Source organism: Cottoperca gobio, chromosome 3 (genome assembly GCF_900634415.1).
Source record: "Cottoperca gobio chromosome 3, fCotGob3.1, whole genome shotgun sequence".
Classification (NCBI taxonomy): domain Eukaryota; kingdom Metazoa; phylum Chordata; class Actinopteri; order Perciformes; family Bovichtidae; genus Cottoperca; species Cottoperca gobio.
In genome coordinates, this window is record NC_041357.1 from 11552191 (window position 1) to 11574827 (window position 22637).

General features: G+C 40.6%; 1 protein-coding gene across 17 annotated transcripts in view; it reads right to left on the reverse strand.

Annotated features, from left to right (window-relative positions):
• Nucleotides 1–17720, reverse strand: part of neo1a (neogenin 1a) — a 162195-nt gene extending 144475 nt beyond the window's left edge. For all 17 annotated transcript variants that reach the window (XM_029460985.1, XM_029461053.1, XM_029460967.1 and 14 more), the window contains exon 1: nt 17085–17720. In XM_029460985.1, the coding sequence (XP_029316845.1) occupies nt 17085–17175 (91 nt within the window). In that variant the 5' untranslated portion in view covers nt 17176–17720. The remainder of the gene's footprint in view (nt 1–17084) is intronic.
• Nucleotides 17721–22637: the final 4917 nt, after the last annotated feature.

A 22637-nucleotide genomic window follows, 5' to 3' on the forward strand; every position in this document is an offset into this window, starting at 1 on the left:
TTTCAGGCAGGTGGATGTGTCTGCCTGATGATGACTGTTTGGGTGCTGCAGGCTGTGTGGCCAGCGCCATGATGATGTATGTACACCTGCCATGGCTTCTGGCTAGCAGTCTCACAGCTGAAACAGTGGGGGGAAGGGGGAAAAGGGAAGGACAGGACAGGATGGAGGTAGGGAAGCGGGGGACAGGGAGAGAGGGGTAGACGCCTTGAGGGGCAATGCTGGGGGGAGGGGAAGAGAAAGCTAAAGAGCCAGAGAGCTGTATCCATTATTAATGGTAGTTTGGTGTATGAAGAAAGAGATCTAATGTGGCCGCCAAGGTTGTAGTGCGTGTGTAATCGACAAAGACAGATTCTCTCACTGTGCCTCTTAAGGCTTTCCTATTCTGCTCTGCACACCATCATTCTCTTCTCTCCCAGTACATGCTGCCACGGTTTCTCAAAAACAAGAAATGTATTGGCCGGAGATTATCCTCACACAACAGGTAGCACAAAAGAGCCTCACAAAAGGAAATTAACGCTCATTAGTTGATGAAGGGATTTGACGAGACAAAAGTGAATATATTGAAATGGAATTAGAGTTTTATTGGTAATGTTGCCTACGAAGCTCTGATGCAAGTGTGTGAATATGTGTCCAGTTTATTACATTTACATTCAACAAAGCATCCTTGACTAGGTCTGAATTTTGAACATTTCAACTGGTCCAGATTCACCCACAAACACATTTAAAAAACAGATATTGAGGTGGTGCCAGTTTTCCTTGTGGGCACAATAAAAACTATTGTAGTCAAATATTTTCACACTGAGCACATTCTTCAACATATAAACTGCTAATGAGCGTAAGTGGCAAAAATGTCAAGGGATATTTCACAGTGTGAGAATGATGCGGGCATCTTCACTGTCCAAGTGCATGTTTATGTGTAAGATTAGTTTTTCTGTCATTTCCAGTCCTCTAAAAACAGGCCTGCTGTTGGCTTTGATTTTTAATGTAAGCTCAATGTTTATGCCTCACTGCCTTGTAACAAGAGAAGGATGGTGTGAACAATGGGAATCAGGAAAAAGGAAAAGTCTTTAATAAAAGACGTAATGTACCTTAGGGTACTGGGGAACCCACTGAACCACAACTGTGCAGCGCCATATGGAAATAAATTAAAGTCTAAAGACACTTTAAACTAATGTCTGGGGTTGCAGGTACATGGAAAGAAGCCCTTTGGCCCAATACCAGCTGGGGCGAGCCAAATAACTCTAATACAATCTAATACAATTACACACATGGAGGTGTTGAAGGGGTTGACAGAGAATGATGAAGCAGACATCAAACGCAGTGTTGATAAATGGAAAGCAGGGAGCGGCTGACCAGAGGAGGAGTCGGCGAGGGGAGTGGAAGGAGGAGGAGGGTGAGGCTGTTATTGATTGTACTGCCTGTGTTCTCGTGAGGAGGATGACGAGGGGAGGGCGGACGATGTGTGAAGAATGGCGGGCAGGGTTCGCCCCGCGGGCAGCAGTTAAAGCCATGTGCCCCCTGAGAACACACCAAACTAGCCTCCAATGAGCTGTCCATTGGTCACACTGAATATTTGATTGACACACACAACCAGTAACTATGACTAACACCCTAACCGACCCATCCCCCTCAAATAAACACAACAATGCATCCAAGGCTGATTGAAATTCAAAAGCGAGCCTTGACGCCACAGGCACAGACAGAGATGGGCAGAAGGAGGTGGCAGTTGTTGCTCACTAGGGTCTCATAAAAAACAGATGTTAAATCACTTAACAACTCCTAAATTAGTTGCTTGTGAATCTGCTGGGACATGGGGACCCTATAACAGTCTGTGGACACAACGTGAATGTGTAGCATTTTCATGTGAAGTACAACATATCTCTTGAGGCTGAATGGACTATAACAAAAAGGGAAGACGGCCTCACTGGGGCACATTTCTTCACATGCCACAATGCAAAAAAAGTGACTGCAAAGCTGCATTACATATCATTAGAGACAAGAAAGTGAATAAAGGAAATGCATGGTTTAACTGACAGTGGCTTTAGTTGACACCGTTCCACTCTGAAGGACTACCCCACCTAAAAATCAATTTATCGGAAATGAGGACAAGAGCAGCTGGTGACTGACGATACCATGTGTGCATCTCATTTTCTGAGGGAGGCTTTGCTGGAGGATTTATCCCCAACTCTGATCTCATTTCCTTTTCATATGCTACTAAATCCCAGGTAAGGCCGACATTTGGGATGATACAGGGAGAGTGGTCAACTCACTCAGATTGGACTCCTGGAATTAATCTGGGAAAATCCTCAATGCTAACCTGCTTAGTCGTGATTTAATCTAGGGGTAAGATATCAATTACACTAAGCACAAAATGTGGGCCAGATAACCACTGATCCCTTACCCAACAATTAAACCAGAATGTCAATCTGGAAACTGGTTCATTGGATTCTTGGTGCATAATTGGCATATATTACTTTAAAACATAGCAGATGCTCATTGAAGAAAAAGCTAATGGCTCAGGGGAGAAAGTGTGTATTACAGCAACACACACACCCAATTGAATTTTGTCTAATGAGAAGTAGGATTTGTAGTAGTTAACTAAATCCCTACTACATTACCAATCTTCTCTGAATGCAGGTCAGCTCAAATACGCTCATGCTCTACGACACTGAAGGTCAAAACAACTTTCCCCTGGATTTAAGCAACGCTGTCTGGCTGTGAGGCACACCTGCATTCCACAGAGAGAAAATGAGGATGTTACAGCGAGGTGAGGTTAGCAAATAGTAAACACGTTGACATGGAGGACTGCAATTGGTTTCACACAGCACTTACGGTGCAACAACAATGGGTGACTCATGTACTCATTTTTTCCATCACTCACTCACATACGTGGGCTATGTGTTGCACGTAAGTAATGCAAGCGTGCATTATTACAGATTCAAACTGTGAGCTCCAATTTCACACAACTGGGTCAGTTAGGACATGGTCGAAACAGCACAAAAAATCTAAAGCCTCATTAGCTGCTTTTTTGGACCACACCTACTGTTTGCTACCTTTGAGCTATTTTCAACTAACCAAGAGAAAAGCCTGCTTTTATCACCTAACCTAGTTCGGTCAATTAGGAACACAATGAGCATCCTGCACGCTCCTGTGTGAATACAGTTCATTTCCTGCCTTTATTGTTACAAGTGCAGGGCTCATTCAAAAGTGGATGAAACGGGGAGAGGCCCAGACACTATTTACTCAGCAGGGAGAGACACGAGTCCCTGGCTTCCTAATGGCTTCCTGCATTTCACACAATTGTTTCCCCTCAGGAAATCTTATCAATACAGAATGCCGCCACGTTGACCAAATAACCCACAACACACAGATTTAATTAAGTATATTTGAATGGGAAAATTACTTTTTTTTGTTCCTTTAACTAACATTTCTAAAGAGGTAGCCCTGTGAGGTGACTAGCTTAACGCTGACTGCAAACATGTGAAAACTAGCCAAGTAACATGCATTAAACTCCAAAGCCATCATATTTACAGGTAATGCGTGCGTTTAATCAATGTAGAGAAATAACAGGACATTGTGTCTTAAAGAGCAGTTATCTTAAACACAGGAGCTACTTTTTGGACCAACAAAAACTAGGTCCAGAAACTACACACAGTACAAGTCCTGTCCCAATTTTGGCAGAATTTGTATTTTTTTTACCTGCAAAATCCAGCTGCCTCTTTGATGTGCTAGCTGTCTTGCTAAATAATAAACAATGCCCTTGTAAAGAAGACAGTTTTAGAGTTGCTGGGTAAGCAAATCCTTTTTTACTTTTGTGAGAGACTAGACATTTCCCCCTGCTTCAAAGCCCGATCTCCATATTCAATGCATAGAAATTAAATTATTATTGATTTTCAAACTCAAACTCTTGGTAAGACAACATATAAGTGAATTTCCCAAAATGTCAGAGTATTCCTTAAGAGCATTTGAATGGCCTGGTAAATTCCATAAGACCTACGAGCACAGGATGATAATGGAACAAAAGCCAACTATAGATTTGTAGCCTTCACATCTTCAGCACTGCCAGTTGTATTTCTGATGTTACATAGGAGAAGGGGTTAACACAGTTAACCTTATACACCATACACATGAACCACAGGTATGTGTGGGACTAGCAGAAACACAGCCTATAAAATCCACACTCAACCTCCGTCTAGCACGCAAGGAATGTTCTCTGAGCACTTCACTATCAGCGTTGAGCCAGGAGGGGCTATCCTCGCCTCTCCTTTGAAGTCTGTATGGGAGAAAGGCAAAATGTGAAAGAGGCAGTAATAGTGAGCTAGAGCCAAGAGGCTAGCTATTGCGAGGTCAGCCAATTTATTTCTCATTAGAAATTAATTACCGACATAGCCAGTCCGAGGGCCAAGCCACAGTGTCGCTAGGCATCCCATACATTGCCCCACGGGGAGCACTTGAACCTCTGACCCCCCTTCCCCCCCACCCCACCCCACCACCACGGTCGTTTGGGGCCAAAGGGGTGCGTGACATGGCCCTGGCCCTGAGACACTGCCCCGCCAGGCTGGGAATGCAGTGGCACTGTGGGGGGATTGAGAGAGGGACAAAGAAGGGGAAGAGGGGCTCCATTGATTCAGGGCTCATTGGGTTGGAGCTTCATTATTAAGTCCCCTGTCACTCTGCAACAAAAAGCACCCCACGGGCTATCAGTGGCTAATAAAACCACCACCCTTTATAACTCAAGACCACTTCTGACATCTTCTTTTGAGGAGAAATGAAAGTGTGCAGCGTGGTCCTCGGCTTAATGAAAGTACTCGCATCTTTCAGCTGAATGAACAGTTTCTTCATTCTGAACATGTGAAAAAAGTGTTAAACCCGACTTGAATTAATGTGCTTTCACACCTGCGTAATTAGATAATGTTGGGTGAGTTTTTATTTAGACTTGCAACACTTCACTACAATATTATACGGCATATGGCACAAACAGACTGCAGGACATATTTGAGAATCTTGCTCTGTGTGTGTGTGTGTGTGTGTGTGTGTGTGTGTGTGTGTGTGTGTGTGTGTGTGTGTGTGTGTGTGTGTGTGTGTGTGTGTGTGTGTGTGTGTGTGTGTGTGTGTTCTTTGAGTGAATTTGTTCAGCAGGTGTCCTGAATGCTTGAATGACATGCTTATGCACTCAGGACTAATTTAAACCACTCCAGGTAAATGAAGTATGAAAGCAGAAAGAGCATTTTTGCTTTTTTTCCTGACCAGTAATTCAACCATTTGGATTGTTGGTTACAGAGAAAAGGTTGTACAAGAAGAACTCACTTGATACTCACATTTCTCATGAGAGAAATATAATTATTCACATTGTGAATGATGGTTTTACAAGAGCTGCAACTTGTTGTCTTGTTTTACCCAAAAATATTTTGTTTTAAGATTGTTTAAACGATTAGTTATCAAAATAGTTACCGCTTCTTCTGCCAATCAATTAATCGTTTCAGCTGGAGTTCGATCCACATAGCTCCACTGCCTGCTGTTCATGTTGAAAAGCTAATGTTTAGCAAGCAGAGTTTCACATTTTATTCAAGAAAAGAATAATGCTGCTGAATCTAACATCTACCAAATACACATGCTAATTTCACTCATAATGTCAACGCTTGCATTCATTTATTCATGAAGGTCAAAGATCCTAATTCTGTGCATCGACACAATCTGATTATGACCATCATGCATCCACACTGCACCACCTGTCAACTCTCTCAAGGTTTGCATTGCCCATACGGCTGGATTGCTTACTGACAACAATTTAGTGAACAACAATTTTGGTAATCAATGAATCATTAGCCATTTATCAAGCCAAAAAAACAACAACATTTGCTTGTTCCTGCTTCTCTATCTTCAGGTTTTGTGCTGTTGCTCAGACAAAACGAGCACATTAAAGATGCTTTCATTGGGTCTTGGGACTACATGGTTAATCAACCAATCAAAACTAAATAATAAACAAATCAATAATGAAAATGGTCGTCGTACTAGTTGCAGCCCTATTATAGAAAAATCAAGCCAAACTAGATTCTAATCAGGCTTGGAAGAAAAACCCTGTGTGCCCAAACATGTCATGGACCTAGCGTGATTGAAAAGGAGGGAATAAATGAACAGACAAGTTCACCTGTAGTCATTAATGTTCATCTCCCTGTGTTCTTGATGGGACACCTCATTAAGAATCTGTTGGTAGCAGCTGGCTTGCTATCCCACCCCATTACTGCCCCACCATGCCAAAACCTCTGCCACTGGCCCGCCCACCCCATCCCCCACTGCAAACACGTCCCTCGTGTCTCATATGACATCTGTGTCTCGAGGTCCTGTGATGGAATGCTGCTCGCCTGCTATTCCTCCGCAGGTGCTCCCTGCTGGCCGCCATCCATTTTGCAGCCATGCTGGTGCTGTGGCTGAGTGACCTGTCACAGGCTGAGGAGTAGGAGGGAGCGAATGGAGTCAAGGTTCAAGGGACAATGGTTAAGGAATCAAAAGGGAACTGATGCAGCTGCTTTCCATCACTGCCCGTTGTGTACACTTCGAGTTGGATTAAATCCTCACCTCTAGGAGTTTATGCTCCTGCCTCCAACTTGCTTATCCTTCACACCAAGCTCATCCTCCTCTTCCATATTAGACAGAGGAAGGGACGTGTCTGAATTTAGACACAGCTCAAGCGATTGTGTCGTCCCAGATGCTGCTCTCAGGTTCTGTACAACGTCATCCAACAGCGATTGAAACCCAGCTGTACTACATGTGTCATTTTGGCACGGTGCCAAAGAAAGTAAACTATATTTATTCTCCACTTTGTAGTCATCAAAAGAATTTCATCAGACGTGCACATCAGAGAAATGCTCAGAGTCTGAATAACTGAATATTGTGCAATCTTCCTCTGTATTGTGTAAACCTGTCAGAAACCTAACTTTATTCTTCTCACTATCTTAAGTTTGATATAACAGCCAAACCTCGTCTTTTATTAGGTTCAATAAAAAAAACATACTAGCCGAGATTATCATCTTCCCAAAAGATCAAGGACTAGCATACACATTAGGAAAAGGGCACTCTAACTGAGGGGAGAGGTAGTAACTGCTGTCCACGTGCATGGCAGGAAGTGTAGTCCTCACATCAAAAACAAGGACAACCTCAAAGCAGAGTCTTGCACTGCTAAAGTTATTTTGGGGTCTGGGATGTCGAGCACTAGGGCTGTACAGAACGTCTTTTTTAATTTTATTTTCATTTGAAGCTTCTATTGAGGTTTTTGCATGCAGCTTCGAAGGTCTGTCAATTTTGTGTTATGTGGTTATATAAATGTAATTTATGGTGCCGTTACATTGCTGCTTGACGAGCACGTTAATACAGGTGCGTGCAGTATTGTGACAGCAATCAGTTTTTTGACCACAGTATAATTATTTGTTTAAAAAAAAAAAAAAGGATAAACCCCAAGCAGAATATTTCGTTAGATAAAAACATGTTGTGAATTTTGTAATTACAACATCTATTAATCTTGACTATGAATTACAATTACAGAGATGCGCTCGCTGTGTGTGTGTGTGTGTGTGTGTGTGTGTGTGTGTGTGTGTGTGTGTGTGTGTGTCAGAAAGAGAAGGTAATACACGCAATGTTTCTGTCAGTTATTAATAACAATTCGAATGAGCTTCATTTTATTTCTGATTTCTCCAGAAAAAAACAACAACATATTTATGTTGTCACCAGCTGCCCGCCTGTATTTTATTTATATGTATCCGTGCCCACACCCGTGCATTTATATGAATGTGTGTTTTACGCTTCACACAACTCTTTTGCGGTTACACACGAATACCGGACCCGGTGCTGGACTCTGCCTCAAAGACTATTCAACTCTGCTGTCATTTTAGGAACTTGAATGCAGGTCTTGGTGCACATAAATCACAAGCAATGAAGACCCTTCCAGAAGCTCTTTTTTTTTTAATATAATATTGTAATAAAAAAGCAGCCCCAACACCTCACTTAACCACTTATGGGTTGATATTTTCATCAACAGTAAAAATGCATTCACCACGGTGGTACAGTAAATCAAATTTTAAGAAGCAATTAGCATTTCGGATAGCCAAGTTTACGCTTATTTTGTGTTAGAGCTGAGAAACATTTATATTAAAGAAGAAAAGCCATCGTCTTTCAAGTAAGTGCTGCTGAGGGACACATTTATTCAACTGTGAAGGGCAAAAAAAAGAAAGCAGAATCAAAAGAGACAGCCAATTCCATTACATCATGGCAATGTATTAAAAAAGGCATAAAGCAGTAATTTCACCATTTCAGCTGCCGCTCTTGACCTCTGTTAGCTTTAGATGAGCTCAGAGCTGAGGAGGAACTGGCTCCAATAACATGGTAAGAAGTCCCTGCAGTCAGTCACTGCAGTCAGTGGAGCCCCATGCCAAAGGGGAGCTCCCAACAGCACAAAGGAGCCTCTATCTAACGCTGAACTTTTCAAAGAATCGTTTCAGCTTGGATTTAGCAGCAGAAACATCAGTTAATACCAGGAGAATTTTTCCAGGGGTCACCATAGCAGCAGGTGAAATCAAAACAAATCCTGGGAGGTTGAGTAGAGAGGCTCCGAGAGGAACTGGGACACGAGCTGATATATACACGACTAGCACAGAAACTTCATCGGTCTTAACGCTAAACCCTAAACTGTTTAAACTTAAATGTCTGAGACTCAACAACCCTGAAGACGGCTGTGCTTCGCATGCTGAGACGGTGCCGTGAAAAAATGACACCTTCTAATCTTGCTGAAGCATAAAAGACACTGTGCCTGCTATGTTTGAACGTTAAGTGGTTTTCTATGGATTTACATTACATAAACCGGACCAAACTGTTTTTGTAAAACAGACCAAGAAAAAGGAGAAAATACAGAAACATCAAACAGAATTAATTTGGCACGTCTCCATATTTAGAAATCTTGGTTAGAGTTGAGCACTGGCATCGAATTGGGTTGTGTGCCATCTAGCAAAGTTGTGTAACAAATTCTCAAAAAGGGCTTGCCAGTGCACATGTCAATATTTTCCAGTGGAAAACATGAGGTTTTTATTTATGTGAAACTTGTAAACTCTTTTCATAAGCACATTTTTAGAAATCAAAGTTCTTTGACAAACCCTCACCACACAACTACCAATCTCTTTGCAATTCACAAAGTTATAATTTTGTCTTTAACTAAATAAAAACTACATCACAATAAAACAGTTTGGCCTATAATAATATAAGTGGGTTGCTTCCTCACCTTTCTGTTTCTCAAAATATGTGCTCATCGCATAATACTGAATCAATGACACCAAGGTTGCTAGCTGTTATATGGAATAAACGCAAGGATAAATCAAAACGGTCTAATTTCTCTCCATCTTCTCAGTGAAAGTAGGTAAACACGATTTTTTTTCCCTTTTTGCTGGAGAGTGAGTTCAAGATGGGAAACTCTCTGAACCTTGTTGATGAAACAGCTGTTCAACCCCAGATGGGTGGCATCGCCTATACAAATACCCACCCAAACATATACACACACATCCCACCATGTCTAAAGCTGCCAAGAGCCACAGGCCAGGCACAAGATTATGGCAGCCAGCTCGATTGAGCAGCGCTCACAATCCTCTCTCTGTGACTGACTGCCCCCACACCCTTTCAGCACATGAAAAGTCCCTTTGACTGAATGAAGGCTGAGAGGCTCTATGTGTACATGGTTGATTGATACTTTAGGAGTGAATGTAAGATCTCTCCGACATACACATAGTGGTAAATCTAGCAACAATAATATGATTAGTAAAATGGAATAAGACAGTGTCCGAGGTTAGAAAGACAAGAAATAGTTCAGTCTCAATATGAATCTTGTATTGCTTGGGCACTAAAGGGCCACGGGATCCATAAACACAATCCTGGGTTGGGCATAACAAGATTCAAATTGCACTATCCATACTGGACAATTGTAATGAACAAAAATCCTTATATTGGAAAATTTGCATTGATTCTGTATTTGCCTGCATTCTCTTTGAAGCACTAGCTACTTAACAACTGCACTACACCATGAACTCCATTATGGAGAATACATCCAGGTTCATTCATCACACCCTGGACGTCCTCCAAGAAGACGCCAGAAAATAAATTCATGTCTGATAGCTGCAGGATGTTGGAACTCCAGCAGGTACAGTGCAATTAAATGAAGGTTATTAATTCAAGAAGAATACGAGTCTCTTAATTTACAACGAGGGCTGCTGCCAGGATTGAAACCAGCCACCTCACAATTACATCAAATATACATTACGCTATATATATATATATATATATATATATATATATATATATATATATATATATATATATATATATATATATATATATATATATATATATATATATATTCTTGAGAGTGAAATTAAAATTTCCTTTCTGATTTTAAAACGTCGACTTAGTCTCGAGCCCCCGGTACCGACAGACTGTAGAAAAACCAATCCGTATTGTTTTTTCTACAGTCTGTCAGTACCAGGGGCTCGTTGACTAAGTAAGTCACATGGTCTTTTGGAATCGACTTGGTATCGAAGTATGGGTTCTCACGACATCCCTACTCATTAATGATTTTTTATCTTTTTCCCCTTCTTAAACATTTGGGAAGGAAATGACAGTGGTTTGTCATCCTTCAGGTTTATTCAACCGTTAAGACATGCTGTTGTAAGATAATATCTCAGTAGAAAATCTCTTTGTCATTGAAACATTCCAATAGAGATAGCGTATCATTTTTCACACCTTCAACAAAAATGCTGTAGGTATATCCGCTTTGGAATATCAAAATCTGATTTCAAAGATTATCACCAGACCAACAACTCCAACTTTGCACAAAAATACAAAAACAAAGCCAAAATTGTCCTTCAATTGCCTCGTAATCACCCAAATGTCAACTAGACTTTGCTTCAAAAATGTTAAAATAAAACATTTAGAATTTTTTATTTTTAAATCAAACAAGGGCATGATCTTATTAAATGTCTGTAATATGCCCCCCAGGGCTGTAAAAACGTTCACTCATTAGTCCAGGCTCATCTGAGAAGCACAGCTTGCATGTGTCATAATCCTATGCAGCTGCCACTACAGACAGGAGACACCACGACAGGAGCTCGGCAGAATCAAAATAGCAAAAGTTTGTGAAAAAAATTCAGGGAAAAAAGTCCTCACTGTCCTGCTGTGCTTGTATAACGATTCCTTTTCGAAGGGCCACAGAGCTCATTCCTTCAAGGTTTTGCTTGAATGCCAGGCCAGGGGAAAATACTTCTTTGCTTGCAGTACAATACTTACATCTAACGTCAGTGAACTCTCTGCCATTTGCTGCAGTCATGCTGCAGTTATAAAGAACTTGCACTGAAACACGGTAGCTTGACTGCTGCAAGCAGTAAAAACCTGGACAATGCCATGCTGTCCTAAATAACATGACCAACTGTGACTGCAGTCTGCAAGACACCTACTACACATAATACAACCGTAACAAGTCATTTTGGCCAGTTTGTGTGCTGCTCTGGTAAAAGCCTCCATTAACAATTGGTAATTATTTGTTTTTGGTTCAATATAAACTCTTGACTTAACCACAGCAATATGAAATCGGTGCAGAAATGTTTTCGCCTGATCAGAAGATGCACTCATGGACATTCTGCTACAAATCCAACAGAAGTATGAACATAAACCGACCAATAATTGTTCATTTCAAAACAATTTATTTTCCTAGTTGACACCAACCTTAACTGCAAAAGCATGCACCAACATAACACAGACAACTTGAGGAGCAGAGCTTGACCAGTGTAGTTCTCCAGAGCCCGGCAGAAGTCGCCTTATAGCTGAAGCGCATAGCAGCATAATGAAAGAGATGCCAAACTAGACTCTTATTGACATGTAGCCATAATGTCAGTGTCTTCTTTGTATGCTTTGCTTGCACTGCTGCTGTGTGCGTCAGCTCCATGGAAACTGAAAAGACTCTGCTCTCCCAGTGGTCATTAAGCCTGAGCATCAGTCAATCACAGCAGAATGGAGAAACCTGGGGAGCACAGCAGCACCTCAGAGAATTAGACATTTTACATTTTGCTCTCTTTCTTTTTTTTAACTAAAAAGAAACCGTGGAAATCAGTGAGGCAAACATGTTTCCAGCAATGTCTCCAGTAAAAGACAACAATATTGTTGAAGCTACGTCCCTCAGGTTACCATAAAGTCTCAAAGGACTCATCACAGGGCAGTATGGACAGCTTTATGGCCTCTTGACACTTCTTTTCAAACACCCCCAAATGTTTTTCTGATTTTTTTTTGTCTTGACATGAAAGGTCCAGCAGACACAAAGGAGACACATAGCAGTCAGATTGGAAAGGTGCAGAGTCTGAGATCTTTTTGTCACAGCAGGAACACCTGAGGCCGAGAGAAGTTCAGCTTTTAAGAGGAGAACACTTGATGTGAGCCGCCTTTTGTGAACTGACCAATCACAAACACCAAATAGGCAGGCTTTCAAAGCACAGAGAAAACTGATGGTTCAGGACATCACCTATATAGCCTTCCTCTTTTGTGCCACATTCAATCAAAGGGTTTTCCTGTGTCCAGAGAGCAGGGTTCCCCCTGGAAGTTGATTATTGTTGTGTTAAAAAAATAACTTTAGTCTCTGCCAGCACATAAAAAATATCCTGTTAGAATTGATGGAGCTGGTGGACAAAGAACTATATAAATAAAAGGTGGACCGGTTTTAGCATTAAAAAAAAGCATAGCTGATGAATACGAAAATTCGATTCAACTTCAACCCAGTGTTTGAATGGCAGAGGAGTTTGTTTCCAACGATCCCAAATAGAAAAAAAACTTTTGTTTTCTGTGCTTTTTACATCTGTGTAGGAGTACCTGTGGTACCACCACCACAAACAACAACCCCAGAGAGCATAACGGTTTGCAAACATGCCTGAAAGGCCTATTATCAGTATGTATGAAAATATGGTGAATGTTACAGGTGTAAGAAATAAATCGCTACAATGTCTCATCGCAATATTATGCGTTATTGAGAATACGATTCTCAAAAACACTATCGCTTTGAATTAATAGTTTATAAGCAAAGATGAACTCAGTAAAGACTTTGTTTCATTTGAAAAGTGAAGCGCCATTGTTAGTGTACGTGATCTTTCAAAGTAGTGCGATGACACTACAGGTGTTACAGGGAATGTGATAAATGCAGATCCTACTGTCCTGGTGGCATGGCAATTCATAGCCCTAGTAAATGTCTGCAAAATCACATAAGATAAAGTGAGTTTCAGTGCAATAAACACTGGATTTTTGTTCCGGTGGTTTACGAGATAAAAAAAAACTATGTACTTGAAAAATGATATCCAGGAAAACAACCAAATGCTAAAAAGAAAAAGAAACATAACTGAACGTCGTTCAAACTTCATTCAGCCCTAAGAAAGTCTTCCAAAGCCTTTAAATGTGTACCAGAATCAGAGGCTGGTATGCAGGCTGCAGCGGAGAGAGAGGAAGTTTCTCTGCACCGCACAACTAGAAGCAGCTCTGATTGAGGCAATTTCATTTTAAGGGCGGCAGCAGAAGCCATAGACTTGTCCATGATCCACTCTGGTTTTTAGACCATGAACCTTGGCATCTCTCCACTCAAAACAATCCTCCCTTCACTATCACGAGCAGCCATCCAGCCCAGACTATGTCTCAACTACACAGGGGGCTAACAATGGCAGTTAGAGAAACAGTTTTAAACAGCATGCTGAACAGCAATCAAACATACGGGAAAATACCAGATTAAAATTTATAGAGTGTGGAGAGAGAATTCATGTAGATTAAATCTGGTGCACAAGCATTAAACCTCCAGACTAACAGCTAAGGGGTGAAAGTTTGATACATTGAGAATAGGGATCAAACCATGTGCGTTTCAAGACGTGCATTATTGCTATGGTGCGAACGACGATGCCTTGCTATAGTTTAACTGCACGACGTCTGCATAAATCCTGCAGTTCTGACTACACTGTAGGCACTGTGCTAAATTACAACAATATGTGAGCAAATCAACAAAGTGGAGCGCCTTGTTAGATGAAATAACAGCCAATAGTCCTATTATTTTGTCACAATATCAGCTAAAAGCTGAAAGCGGGTGATTACACTCACCCCTACTCACCAAAAAGATGCAACAGCAGATGTCATGACATCTATTCAGAGGATATTGATCTACCTTTCTCTCTGCCAATTACATGTGATAAACTGTTAGGGCAAATTATTTTTTCAATAATTGCCTTCGTTTTAACCCCCACAAACCCCGGACACAAACGAGTTGTGATCTTACACTGCTGACCTCGCGACGCCACCTTTTACACGAGGACACAGAGCAGCTACAAGCTGAGCCTCCACGTCAGTGTCCACAGCAGATCAGTAGCACTTCCTAATGGGTTGGTTTCATTAGTGAAACAGATGAATCAAACAGTTGGCCAAGTGTGCAATTATCCATCTCTCGGTGGATGGAGGTCATTAGCCCTTTATGAGCGATTGGATCCCATAAATAAATGATCAGTAAACAGCATACTCTATACGGCAAAGACAGCAGGTGACTCTGCATGACGCCCCCTCTAAACTCATCACAGTATGATGTGGACTTGTGGAAAAGATGCAGCTATGTTTGAGTTGAGGATGAAGTTGTAAAATCAATTTGTGTAAATGGCTAGAAGATAAATATTTTACCACACGTTGCATACAGATTACACTGTTGAAAAGAAGGTGATACTTGAATTATTGTTGGAATTCAGGATGAATAAGATCCAATGTTACGCCTTCCTACTTCTTTTCCCACAACCTGGGATGTAGGACCACCAGGGCTTTCCAAATACAACAACACAAAGGTGGTGAATTATGTTCTTAGCAGCAGAGTCCACAGAGAAGACCTTAAATGCGCCAAAAAAAACGACAGTTGTTTATAAAGTCTGGGCAATGTTGCATCTAAGGTGGTCTGTGAGGATAAAACCCTGGTGAGTGGTCTGTAAGAGCGGAGAGGGTTGCCAAATGTTTACACATTTCAGCAAGTTATTTGCATTGTCCGCTGGGAGACAATCAGCACACTATTCCCTCCCAGCAGGATTACCGAGATAAGATAGAGCCTAAATGGATTTTACTCTCCTCTAACAGGGATTTATCTACAAAAGCCAAACTTTTTGAGCCATTTTTTTTAAAGTTCTGACAACTTTTAAGAGCTAAAGAGGAGGAAGTGGTAAAAATGAAATAGCGGCAGTTCGGCTGAACTTTAACAGGTTATTCAAAAGTAAAACTACACTACCTATTATATGTATACGAGACTGAAACTCTTTAAGTTTGGGCTGTAACTCTGCCAACTTTGAGAAAGATAAGTTATGGCCACAGTCAGGACCTCAAAGAAATGTGTTTTGAATAAACAGATATTTTCAGAGAAGGGGACCCCACAATTAGTAATTTGAGACTCTCTCTGCGTGTGGGTCCCAGTCCAATTCTCTGGAATCAATCAAAGCTCCCAAAGGAACTCCCTGGTCCCCTTAATCTCCTGGTTTTATTACTTTCCAGACAGTCAGCCTGTTTCACCCTACCCCCATCTCTCTCTCTCTCTCTCTCTTTTGTACTGATCTCCAGCAAAGCCAAGGAGGGGCTTTTTTTTCTCTCTCTCTCTCTCTCTCTCTCTCCCTCTTTCTCTCTCTTGCTCTCTCTCTCCCTCTAGCTCTCTCTCTCCCTCTATCTCCCCTTCCACCACTGCAGAGCCCTTTTCATGCAGGAGAGGGTCTTTCATCAGGCTCCACACGCAAGAGAGCCCAGCAGCTAGCACAGGCCTGTCACTCCAAGGCCTGTCTTCTATGCACATTCATTCTTGTTAAAATAAACAACAAGCTTTCAAAAGGCACACGGACACACACACACACACACACACACACACACACACACACACACACACACACACACACACACACACACACACACACACACACACACACACACACACACACAACTATTTTGCATATCAGGAGAATGATGGAGAGAAAAAACTGGGCCATGTAGCAGAAGAATCAGTTACATTTACAATTTTGCAGACCACATGCTGCTGTGTTTGATGGAGTCTAACAGCTTAAATGATAAAGATGTGACTCTGCCACGATGGGGTATGTGATACGAGCTGGAGCTGTGCACTCCAATGACCGGTGGTAAAATATTTTCTTCTCATGGCTCGCCAATTTATCTCAGGCACTCGTGCCATGGCTTGGAGTGCTTATAACAGATTGTGGCGAGTTATACTGAACAAACAGACTCTAATCAATACCTCTGATATCAAGAAACCACCTCTAATATCAGGGAAATATCTCACTACAGGATACCACCAGTTGGAATAAGACAGAGACTGCAGTGCAGTGCCCTCACTTCAAAACAATTAACAGAAGCAAATTAATTTGGTTCTGTTTATCCATCAGCTAAACATGTATTGACGCCCAGGTAATGAGATGTCTGCTGGACTGATGATGCTAGCTTATTACCGGACAGTGAGCACTAATGACTCTGTATTTTCTTTTAGATTCAAGTTCCTGCCATCCTTTGCACTTCCATGACCACCAGAGCCAGTCAAACACAGATAGATGGGATGATCTCAATTCAACAAACAAAATGTGTGATGTAGCCTTTCAAATACAAAGCACAAGCCAAAGATAGATTTGTGAAACAACTATACCACATATGTAGGAATCATTTGAAAGACAAACCCTATAAGCAGATCTGCCTCAACAGCCTCTATGCAAAGACAAAAGGACGAGTGGGAAAAGCGTGTTGCTTTCCTGCTTTAAACAGGGATGGTCGAAGAGTCAATAGTGTGCGTGTTACGGAAAAGTAGCCTACTTTTAAAAGTTGTGTAAATGGTGAATGAGTAGCTGACCTAAACACAGCAGAATTAGCTACCTAGCTCCACGTCTGGTTTCCAGAGCCAACAGCTCCGTGTGTTTCTTTCTTTTACAACTCGTGATGCAATGTCGGTAAGTTTCTTCAATCGAGGCGTACAGAAGCAGACACACAGCTGAACAACTGGCAGTGTGTTACAATACATTTACCTTTGTCGACATGCTTTGCCGCGGTGGTCTCCGTGTAGAGAAAGGTGAGACAGAGGAGAGAGAGGAGCGACAGAGCTCCCCGCTCGGCCATCACTTTTCACGAATAAATCTTTGCAGGCTTCAGGAACCCCGGAGAAGCTTTTAAAAAACGAAATCCTTAAAACCCCGGGCCACCTCCTGCAAATGGCACAAGCGGAAAAAAAAGTTCAAAGTCCTAAAATGTGCAGAAACATCCGGAGACAGGCACTTTTAAAACTGGCCGGATGAAACATGTAGCTGGAAAGAGAGAGCCGCAGGTTAGAGAGACTGTTTTCTCAACTTGGTCGAGGCAGAGGTCGGAGAAAAAACACTGAAATCAATCCATTGCCACGGAGGCGCAGCGCAAGGACACAACGATTTGCGGGCGACTGAGCACCAACGCGCCGACTTTACTACTCCGATATATGTCAAACGCGGAAAAGACTAGAAAGAGCTCAGTTGGAGAAAAGATAAGATCCGGCCAGAAGGAGAAATCTCCGCCGCGGCCACCTCACTGCTCACGGACTGGACGTAAGAGAGCAGCGTGTTGAAGGGCTGGATCTCCACCGGCTCCCCGGAAAACAGGGTGTGGAGCCACACGGAAGTTTGGATCCTGGCCGCCTGTGTGCTCAGGCAAAAACTAAAATATGGTGTGGGATTTCAATCCAATAACAACCCCTCGTCTGTACACCGCAGGTGTGCTAAAAATGATGCGCACATTCAACATCTTTCACAGCATTAATAACAAGTTAATGGTAACATCATAACTATAACTAGTTATGATATTTAATGAGACATATCTCATTAAAGATCAATTAACGACATAGCCGATATTAACATTGAGGTAAATAACAGGTTTGTTATTAATTAGTGCCAAATCCATTAGCCTTTAGGCCTAAGCTTTTTTAAGTTTATTCACTGTTTTGTTTTTTGACTCATCACTTACCTGTTAAATCTCATGGACCTTCACGAAATACATTTTAAATGTGTGTCACAAGTCTGTTCCACTCACAAAAACATCATTTTTACATCTGAAACGTTTGCCCTGGTGATTAGCTAGCTTTTAAGTTAATGTACAAAGCTAGCTAGCACTAGCTACCTATCTTTCTGAAAGGTAGATATAAAGCTTAATGGCAACGCTACTTTGGCAACACTTACCCCTCTTTTGAAAACCTTTCCAGATTATTAAAATACTTTTAAACTCAAACGAATAAAATAAAATTCACGACTTGGTGTAACTCTTCTTTATGAAAACCAAACAAAGATGGCGGAAGTGACTATCTACCTGTATGAGTTATGTCGTAAATTATTAATATATAAAGCATCCAGATGGAAAAAAACGTACATTTACATCTTGAGTACATATAAGACAAGTAAGTGGACAGTTCTTTCTTTGGTTGAAATAAAGAGTCCCAAACTCATTAGACCTCGAAAACATTAGCAGTGATTTAACACTATAAAACCAAAAAGCTACAACAAAGCATTTGGCTCAGCTAGCCTATTTATCTTTGATAATCTTATCTATGAGAAAAATCTGTTTATTAAAAGGTTATAGTCATAGACTGAGATGTTGCTAATCATCAAGGCAAACCTAAAAAAAAATCTCAAACGTAAAAGTTAGGATTATGTGACAGACACAATTATATTGTAATGAGAAAGAGGACTGTAAGATGTGTCACCAATGTTGCTGTTTCTATTGGATCAGTACCCTGCTGAAAAAGACAGCATAGGGTAAGAGGACAGTTGTTTGCTAACAGCTTAGTGATATGCTACTGCTAAAGGCTCATGACTGTAGAGTTTGTTTGTCATTATGGACAAACATTGCATTGCTGCAACTGTAATTTATTTGCATGGTTGCCTAGAAACCATGGACTTTTCATATTACCCTTAAACTGACTCTAATATGTCCTATTTCTATTTCTACAACACTAATAGGATGGTGGGCTGATGCCAAGTGTTTGTCAATATAAATGCTCAATTAAAAAGTCAGAAAACCTGTGAACTATATACTTTACGTCTAAACTGTCATCATTTACATACTGGAATCTTTTGTTTATACATAGTTTAATACTGTATAGTGTATGTTGTAACTCTGAGTCATAAAAAGTGATGTCAGACTATGTTTCGCAAATAAAAATGTGGATGAACTGAATGTAGGTTGATTTACCACCCACTGCATTTGAGTCATGGTTTCAAGGGGACATGAACAAAGATTCAGCTGAAAAAATAAAACATGATCTTAATTCACGACACAGAGTCCTCTATATCCAGTAGCCGTGAGTTCAATATCAGTGAATCTAGTGAACCAAAGTCTTGTATAGCTTAATCCTGTGATTAAACAGCTCTCATAAAGTTGACCAAGAGCAAGTAGTGATGCAGTGATACATCCCTGCCCATTGCAGCTGTCCTCATAGTTTATACATAGCTCAAATAATGGGGAAATGTGTTCCTGCTTCTTCCCATAAATCCAAACAGAAGCAGAGGCCAACATCTGTAACTTAACTCCAAAAGATGATGTCACATGGTGGCTGGAAATCAGAAGATAGGATTAAGTCCCTTAAATTTCAGATCCAGTTGCTTAAAATAATCCCGAGGGATGGTGTATATTATTATAGGACAGGGGATAAAGTAAATGTCCTTGTTTTTTTTAGAATAGGGGATTGAAAGAGTATTTAACCAAGGTGAACAATCTGACATTTGTATCACTCCCCATTTTGAAGAAGGCTCTGTAGCTGTTGGTATAAAAATTGACTGCTTGATTGGAGTTAAATGGAGCAGGATTATGAAAGCGAAGAAAACAAGTGCTGTAATCTCCTTCAGTTTGTGACTAGGTTTAAGGGTGAAGGGTGGCCTGTTTGGAAACAATATTCCAACACTGCTGTATCACCTGATAAAACGAAGTCTTTAACTTAGACACATTGAACAGCTCCCCCCACTGGTTTGAGTAATCCATGACATATTAATCATGAAAATTTCCCCCCATGGGCATGATAGAGCCTCTTTTTGTTTGGTATCTCTGTGGCTGCTGCGGACCTTTTCTCATTTGAACTGTCAAACATAACATTTTCCCTCTCAATTAATGATTCTTTCGGCTTCACTGATTGCATGGTGTGCCTCAAGGCTCACCTCTTGGGCCAACCATTTTTTTTCCTTATACCTTTGTCATATTATTTCTCAGCTCTTTTCATTCTGTTACAAATATAGCCATATCCCTTGGGTAAAATAAATTCTTCCAGTGACTTGTGATTATAACTCTTTAGCTTCTGTCATAGACTAGATATCTGAGAAATTCCTTCAACTCAGTTCATACAAACTTGGTATCCTTGTTATTAACCCTGAATGCATCTCAAGGAAACTAGGGCACACAGCAACACACAGTTCAGCAGAGAAGAGCACATGAATGATTCAATGTATCGTCCGTATCTGTCATGCTTCCTAGTGGACAGTAGGGGGCAAACAGGCTGATTATGAGTGAGTGAATTAATAAATACAACAATATATCACAGTAATTATTACAGAAAGAAATATTTACTGCATGCAAGTAAGTAACATTTTGGTAACACCAAGATAAATGCTGAGCAACGTACTACATAACTGGTTCGGACAGGAGTTATTATATCATATATGTTTTAGTTTCCCTCATATATTGCCAATGATTTAAGAATCTAGGCCAAGATAAAATATGTTTCACATATGAGTGGGTCAGATTTACATATCAAGGATTTAATCCCTCTCAGAAAAGTCTTGCTTCCTGAAATTCATCATGAAAAATATTGCTGTTTTACAAATAAAAACAATAATAAGTAATTCATTTTGAAATAGTGACAAACCAAAGCAAAAGTATATTATAAATGTAATAATGTTGCAAAGATTCTAGGGTAATTTATAATATTCAAAGCAACCACTTATACTTTTGAACCAGCAAATCATTTTTGAAAATAAAGTTTGTGTTTTTAAACTAAAAGTAAATAATATGTTATAATTTTAATTACAATTTTGTTAAACAACAAGATCGCACAGGATAAGTCACAAGATTCTCTCTATATTTTACATAAATGTATGATATTCACATAATGGCACTTTTAAAACAGCAAAGACACCATACAGTGCAGTCTGATGGATTATCATGGTTTTAGCTTGTAGCTATAGGTTTATATGACCCGCCGTTATAATGCAATGGCAAACATTGGTTCTTCTACAAGACATATCCCCGGTCCACTGATGTAAAAACACTACATTTATTCCAACACTACATGAAACCCCACCACAGCTTTTTATAGTATGCTCTGCTCTTTATAATGAAGCAATATATTCCACAGCAAACCTGCCTGTTAAAGTCAGTTTACATCCACGGGCCAATTATATTATCTTCATGCACACAGCTGGGCTCAAACTCTCTTCTAATTCTTTAACTGTGTTTTTCTTTTCCCACAGCCTGTTGCTCTGCGCTCTGGGAACATAATTCTTCCAGATTAAAGAACAAGGTCATACCAAATCTCAAATCTCTAACATTAGAGAGATATTCACATCATGAATCAAGTAATGGCAACCACGCAGTCGAGGAAATGGCCATCAGATTATTGCACGGATACGACGATGGATTAACTTGCACTTGAAGCAGCTGTTGAGCATAATATTTCCAACGTTTCTAAATATTTTGAACTCTTTTAAAAGCAGCAACCATATGTACAGTGTAATATATTCAGACATCATTAAGTTGCATGTGTGTGTGTGTGTGTGTGTGTGTGTGTGTGTGTGTGTGTGTGTGTGTGTGTGTGTGTGTGAGAGGATTGCAAGGATGTACAAGACTGCTGTTGCCATTAGTTTAGTGTGTGTAGGGAGGAAAACGTGCAGCGAGTACTGATTCAGGGGAAATCTACACATACACATACATGTATTTTATCACCTTTATATCTAGTTACTAATTAGATGCCGTATTATTGATTTATAAACATCTCTCTCTTTAATATTACCACTCTATCAATATCCAATAACATCACCAAATCAGCTATCCTGTTCAAATTATTGGTGTAGATTACCAATACTGGCATTGAGTTGAATGTGACCCCATCATGATCAACATCCTGATCTTATTTAGAACCAGATTAAGAGGCTGCTCGTAGCGGAGCCGGATAAACAGCCTTGAGCTTGGCATTTGGTGCATCTTGAGGATTATGTTCACTCTGAATGAAATAGCACCTCATCCACTCAACACAACTGTGCAGGTCCCTGCTTAATTAAAAAGTTAAATTATCTGACCATTAATTGAATAGATAGGACAGCTATGGTTAACGCAGTGATGGTAGCTGTGACTTGATGTATGTCCCTACATATGGTTTAATGTCTGTGTCTATGGCTGTGTATTTAAATGTCACACTACATTTAAATCATATTAGCCCCAAGAAAAGGGATGACATTTCAATCCTTAGCCAGCAGTGATATTTCCTCTTATCTGACACATTTTTGACCGATATGCATGGATGTGTATTTGTGTGTATTTGTGTGACAGTTATTTGCCCACGGAGACAAACAGCT